Source organism: Cynara cardunculus (genome assembly GCF_001531365.2).
Source record: "Cynara cardunculus var. scolymus isolate 2C chromosome LG 6, CcrdV1, whole genome shotgun sequence".
Taxonomy (NCBI): Eukaryota; Viridiplantae; Streptophyta; class Magnoliopsida; order Asterales; family Asteraceae; genus Cynara; species Cynara cardunculus.
Genome location: NC_037533.1, coordinates 366,475 through 372,919, shown reverse-complemented (window position 1 = coordinate 372,919; position 6,445 = coordinate 366,475). Strand labels below are relative to the sequence as shown.

The 6,445-nt window shown below is 32.0% G+C and overlaps 1 protein-coding gene across 1 annotated transcript; it reads right to left on the bottom strand.

Moving 5' to 3' along the window:
* Positions 1 to 2,523: 2,523 nt before the first annotated feature.
* LOC112514872 (WAT1-related protein At1g43650-like) lies at positions 2,524 to 5,222 on the bottom strand. The gene is made up of 7 exons (XM_025121502.1): positions 5,017 to 5,222; positions 4,866 to 4,928; positions 4,649 to 4,765; positions 4,236 to 4,473; positions 3,993 to 4,151; positions 3,313 to 3,464; positions 2,524 to 2,900 (listed from the first exon to the last, which is right to left on the bottom strand). Exons 1-7 carry the CDS (start codon positions 5,220 to 5,222, stop codon positions 2,765 to 2,767), a joined length of 1,071 nt encoding a protein of 356 aa, XP_024977270.1. The 3' UTR covers positions 2,524 to 2,764.
* Between the last annotated feature and the right edge of the window lie 1,223 nt (positions 5,223 to 6,445).

Genomic DNA, 6,445 nt, shown 5'->3' with positions numbered 1-6,445 from the left:
AAAGTAATTATAGTCCACACCATGTAATATAATAATGCAGGATGCAAATAAAAGATTGATCTTGGTGTTATCAAATCAAATCCAACTTCATCCTACCAGATTACGATTCATCATTTGCTAATAGTTATGATTATGCAAACAAGAAAAAAATGGTAGTGGGTGTTGCCATAAAACGTAGTTGTAAAGTCTAACATTTCATCAAACAAATCATAGTTTTTGCACCAAGCAAAATGTGGTACTAGGTTTAATGTTATAAACAAAACATCAAAGGGGGAAACAAGCAAAATCATTACTTTTAGGTTTCACAAACCTACAACCAACAACAAATTCAAAATCATATCATTGTATCAAATCTTATCACATATGATCTAGATCGGTAAACTTAGTTACAATATATATATATATATATATATATATATATATATATATCGATAAACAACTTATTGAGTCGTCAAAACTTGAACTGGATGAGTAGGAAATTGATGAACATTGATTAAATCATAGAGCAAGATAGAAATTGCAGGTAAAAGATTATTTAATCAAGAGTGATTGCAGGAGATTTTGAAATATGATTCGGTGATCATCATCGTTGAAGTTGAATAATAATCAAATTTAAGGAGCCATTGTTTAATGATACAATCAAAAGAAACTACAACATGGATTTGAAAGGTCATGTTGCCAATGACGGGAAAATAAAGTGAAGGAGCCAAGGGAGTTCAATCGATGAAGACGACTAGAGAAAGGCCAAAAATTGCTTACAGGTGTGAGGTGTCGCCGAATTAAAACAAAATTGGCTCCGAGACTAGGCTAAAACTTAAAGCTAAGACATGACTGGATTTGGGACCCAAGAATTTTTGGTTCTCTGTTCAGTATCCTAATGCAAATGCATGACCCTGTCAAAAAAAAAACAGTATATTAAAGAGAGCCAAAAAATTTGTAGCATATAATAAGACGAAAAAAAAACTTAGTAGATAACAAGGACTACAAATATATTAACTAATTACATTGGAGAAAAAAATCAAAAAATGTTAACTGGCGATTTGTTATATGTTATTACTTATCGTCTCTCTAATTTTTTATCATCAAGTATCATGGTTTAATGTTATTGGCTATTGTTATCTCTATATGTTTAACTCAAGGTTCTAAAGAAGGCAAAATCACGATTAAATCTCTTAAATCTCTACTCACTATTTGTTTCAATTTTCAAAGAATTCATGTTCAACTTTTCATGTATGAGAATATATATGAGTGAGTATTTGCCTATTTAAGGTTTTAGTTTTTAAGTTTCTTTTTTATGTTTATTTTAGTTCCATGTCTCGTACATAATTATCATTTACCCCTCATGTTATATATTAAAGTAACCTCACACCTTATATAATGACGTGTAGTAAGGCGCCATAACATGTTGTATCACGCCATAACATGTCACAATGCAAGTCGAGCATAGAGTGAAGCCAATGGGGGTTAACGTGGCGTGAACCCAAGCCTTCATCCCATAATGCAGCATAATGAGGCTATAACGAGTTATTTAGAACCATATATTTCAACAATTCAATGGATAACAACTTTACGCTCATATCTTTGTTATTGACATATGTTTTTGTTGGATAATTTTATCTATTTATGTTTTTACTGGCTATTGTTATTTGTTTATTACTTTGGTTGGCTATTGCTATCTATTTTTTCTTCTACTAACGATATTGGACTATTGTTTGACGAATCATCTATTATTATTCATTATTATTGTTATTGTTGTTGTTGTTGTTGTTGTTATTATTATTATTATTGTTATTGTTATTGTTGTGTTGTTGTTATTGTTATTATTATGAGTTATGACGTTTTCATGGATTTGTGATTAATCAACAAATTCTCTACTGAATGTATAGTATTCGATAATTTCAATTCTCTTATGTTTGTCATGTTCCATAAACTATAAATCCTACCATCTTATTTTAGTAGAGCAAGAAAATGACAAGGAAATTCAAATATTTTCATCCATTTTTGAATTCTTCATCTTTTATTGGGATTCCACTACATGCCACAAAATTCTATTAATTAAAGTTCTCAAACAACTATTCATAAACTTGCAAATCATAGGTCTCATCCACTATTTATTCTTATTGAATCTTAATAAATCATCTTTTTTTCACATTCTCACTAATCCTGATTTGACTACTTGTCCAGAAAACCCTGATAGACTTGGGATCATATGAGATCAAGAGTTTTTCGTGAGACCCGTAAGACCAATTCTTAACCCTTGGATTAGATCTACAATCTGAGAATCTGAACATTCATAAACGCCACGAGACTTCTCAATAATCACAAAATTGCCACCGTGCAACTTTAGACCATTAGATCATTAGGTTATAAAGTTGATCAATGAACATAAATTGGTCTTACAGGTCTCACGAAAAACCCTTGATCTCACGTGAACCCAACCCTATATATATATATATAGAGAGAGAGAGAGAGAGAGAGAGAGAGAGAGAGTGCTTTTACTCATGTAAAGAAGACCAACTCAAAACATATACTAACAGATATAATATCCTACCGTGGTTTCCAGGGAAGAAGCTAGCAACTACTATACATACATTGATACAGCCGTACGTGACTTCTTTATTTCAGGAGCATCTATTCTATAGTTAAACCTTAACAAAAGCTTTCGATTTTGTCTTGTTCTCGATCATCAATATTATCCATTATCCATGCTTATGACACAATCAATCCGGCCCACACTTGATGCGTTATTGCATTTAACAAGAGCTCACTCTTGTGCTTTAATGGATTCCAACGTGGTTTCCTCTTCAGGCTTTTGTCCACTGATTTTGCTTTCAACTTCTCTACTCTTTCCCCATATAACACAGTACAGTCCTCCTGCTAGCAGTACCGCCCCACAAACACTGCAACAAGCACTCTAACTTTGTTTTAATGTTAGATTTTGGTGTATATATGAAAATGTTGACTTCTTTATGGTCAAGTCTATGATTCGGAAAGCTTAAATTTTACCCTTTGGAATTAAAATTTTGCAAGAAGTTTATGAAATTTACAGAGGGATACCACATGTGACATCTCAAAACGAAGTTTGTAGGGTTTCAAAACTACACATTTAGGGTTTTATGGATGATGTCATAGGCTTCTCGAAACGACAATCAAAATGGTGTTCTAGGAGAACTTTTGGTGTCCAAGTCTTTTACAGTCATTTTGACCATATGTTTTTCTGTTCAAAATCTAAAATAGTTGAAGAAAATGAAGTAGGATGTATTAGGGTTTATGTGGATCACTGGGATCTTCAAAAGAAAGTCAAAGACAGACCTTCCAAAGTAAAGTGTTTCCTTCCCCAAGAATAATGATACAACGGCAGTGATGATGAGCCCCAATGGAGTAAACATGGCAGTGAAGACAGGCCCTCTCTTCTCTATTACCCATATTCGCAACGAATATGTGGATGCTGTCACAATTACTCCCTACCATTTCCACACCAAAATGAAGTGAATTAAATGCCCAAAATATAAATTTACTTTGAAAAACTCAACGAGCAAAGCGAATAAAGTGGTATCGATCAGTGTGCATGCATGACAACCAATTTTTGTTTTTGGCCCATTTGATTAGCTTTTGTTTTACCCCAAAAGGCTAAAGTTCTGGGCTCTTGGTCTCATCTGGCATCATAAATCAAATGGGAAACCTTTAGGTGTTTTCATGTGTAATCAATATAGGTTTGTGTACATACTAACCAGGCCATAAATCATGATCAAGAATTTGAGGCAAGGGATGGTGATCAACTTCTTAGTGAAAATTAAAGAAAGAAATATAATTATGAAGTGCAAAAATATATGAAAGTAAAAATTATTCTTCCTATTGGGCTTCTCGCATGTCCTCACCTTTCCTAACTTATGGTGTAAGCTAAAAGTATGTACTAATAATTTGACGTATTTGAAATTACTTGTAGAAATCAAATGAAAATATATGTAATAGATGAAAAGAATATTGCATACACAGTAGGCCATAGAAAGGAGATTAATATCCCATCCAAGCTTCCATGAAGATAGGTTCCTTTCCATGGCTACTGCCCCAACTATTGCTTGGATCAAGCTAAAGAAACATTGAAGAGTAATTAGGGACAGCTTTGCTGGATATTCCTTCATAATAAGTGCCTGCAAAATCACTAATAAGTCAAAAGTCCATAGACCAAAAGTGAGTGAGTAATTACTATGAACAACTTGAATGTGTTAATTAACCTGCATGATGCCCCAACATGACCAAAGGAAGTTTGAGCAAAGCATTAAAAGAGGGCCTTTAAGAAATTCCAATTTTGAACTAAATTGATTCGTCTTTGAAGCAACTTCACCACCTTGCAATTCTTTAACAAAAGTTGGTCCTTTAACAAAAACAAACACAAGAGCCCCAGAAAATGAAGCTGTAGCTCCAATCAATTTAGCCCAACCATGCAATTCTTTTATGTACATTCTCTCCATCCTACAGTTTTTCATTTCAAAATAGCTAGGTCAGATTCATTAATTAACATTTTTTTTATTTGTGCGAAATTCAATTTCATAATAATTTTGATTGATCCTATATATATATATATATATATATATATATATATATATAGCTAGGATCGTCCCTGCCAATGAAGATTGACCATATATACCTTAGAATAAGAGCTATCACAAAAGTAATAGACGGAATCATGTTAGTGGTGGCAGCAGCAAACGTTGCAGATGTATGATTGAATGCGTGATAGTACATATTCAAACATATTGTAATCCTGAAGTAATTGTAGGTAGGTCAAATATGGGTAATTATATATCGTAGGAAACAGTTATGGTAGACAAGATTAGCCAAAATTTGGAGTTTCTTGTAACTACCCAATCAAAGAACTGAAGAAAATCTTGCATGTCAAGGTGTAGGATAACTGAGGTACATTCTTCCTGCACAAATTTACCAGAGAGGGACAAAAACTTAAGTTTTAGATCACAATTTACTTCAGAACTCAAAAGATGAATATAAATTCTGAACCTCTCAAAGAAGTATGCTACTGGGGCTAAGAAGAGAGTGGCAAAGGCTTGCCGATAGACAACGAAAACGGAAGGATTCATCCCGGAAGAAATGGATGCTTTGGATAACAAAGCCATGCCTGCATATATTACTTGAACTACAAGCATTATTATGTAAGGTTTATAACTCTCGTAAGCCCTTACAAATAATCTCATTGAACTCATCATGGTTTTGTTTGTGGTTTTTCTTGGCCTAAATTCAGGATTTGGGTAGCTTTGAATTTGATCCACAAGGGTCTTGAAAAGGTCTTGCACACCTAGTTGGAGATGACACCTCACTCTCACACTTTCACATATGGAAAGATGAAGTGCGACACCAAGTCATTTCTTTTTCTTTTTTTATTAAATAAATTAATTTTAATTCAATAAACATAAAATATTTTTGTTTTATTATTAAAATAATTTTTGTTAATTTATGATGTTGATTAATTATATTATTATAGTAATCTATATGACATGTTACTTATTTAAAAATTATGATTGAGTTACAAATAATTTTTTTATTAATTTACCATATTATATAAATTACATTATAATTTACTATATTAATCTTAAGTATTTTAATGGATATGATAAGCATAATATCTCTACCTAAATTCATGTTTCAATCAAGAATAACAATATTTGATCATCTACATTATTGTTGTAATATCTCTTTTATTTTTAATTATTAATCTTATCAATATTTGTCTATTTAATAGCCTTAATTAGGTTGATTTGTTTCCATCTCAATAAAACGTAAGAGTTATATAAATTTCGTTGATGTATGAGATAATTACAAAGTTGGGGTAACACTTTTGAAAGTTGTGTTTTATTGCATGGATGTGGATTAGTGATGGCAAAAAACCGGTCCTAGGCAGGGCCGTAACTGATCCCTACCGGTCCTGACCAAAGCAAAAACCGGCCAAAACCGGTCCCTCCATAACCGGTCCCGATTCCGGTGGAAATCCTTGTAACCGGTCAAGCTAACCTATAACCAGTTATGCTTTGCCGGTCCCGATTCCGGTCCCTACCGGGCCCATTCAAAAAAAAAATTAATTTTTTTTTCAAATTTTTTGTTATTAATAAATTTTTAATATGTTATTAATATGTTTGTAATATGTTTTATTATAAATATGTTTAAAAATATGTTTTGTTATATATATACGTTTATAAATACGTTTTGTTATATATATACGTTTATAAATACGTTTTGTTATATATATAGGCACGTTCAAATGAAAATCGTGCATTTCTAAGAAACCGTGTGAACCAATTTCAACCAATAGGAAAATTCCTTTTTTTTTCTAATTAAATTTAATCAATAAGGGTATTTCGGTCATTTACAATATTTTCTATTAAATATGRAAGTTATTAATAAATCTTAATTAAGAAAACGTAATAAAAAAAAT

Coding starts and splice junctions, on each gene's coding strand:
- LOC112514872 (XM_025121502.1), bottom strand. CDS start 5,222: ATGATGAGTTCAATGAGATTATTTGTAAGGGCTTACGAGAGTTATAAA. Junction 4,474..4,648: donor GTGATAGCTCTTATTCTAAG/GTATATATGGTC, acceptor GAAAAACTGTAG/GATGGAGAGAATGTACATAA. Junction 2,901..3,312: donor GAAACACTTTACTTTGGAAG/GTCTGTCTTTGA, acceptor TGCTTGTTGCAG/TGTTTGTGGGGCGGTACTGC.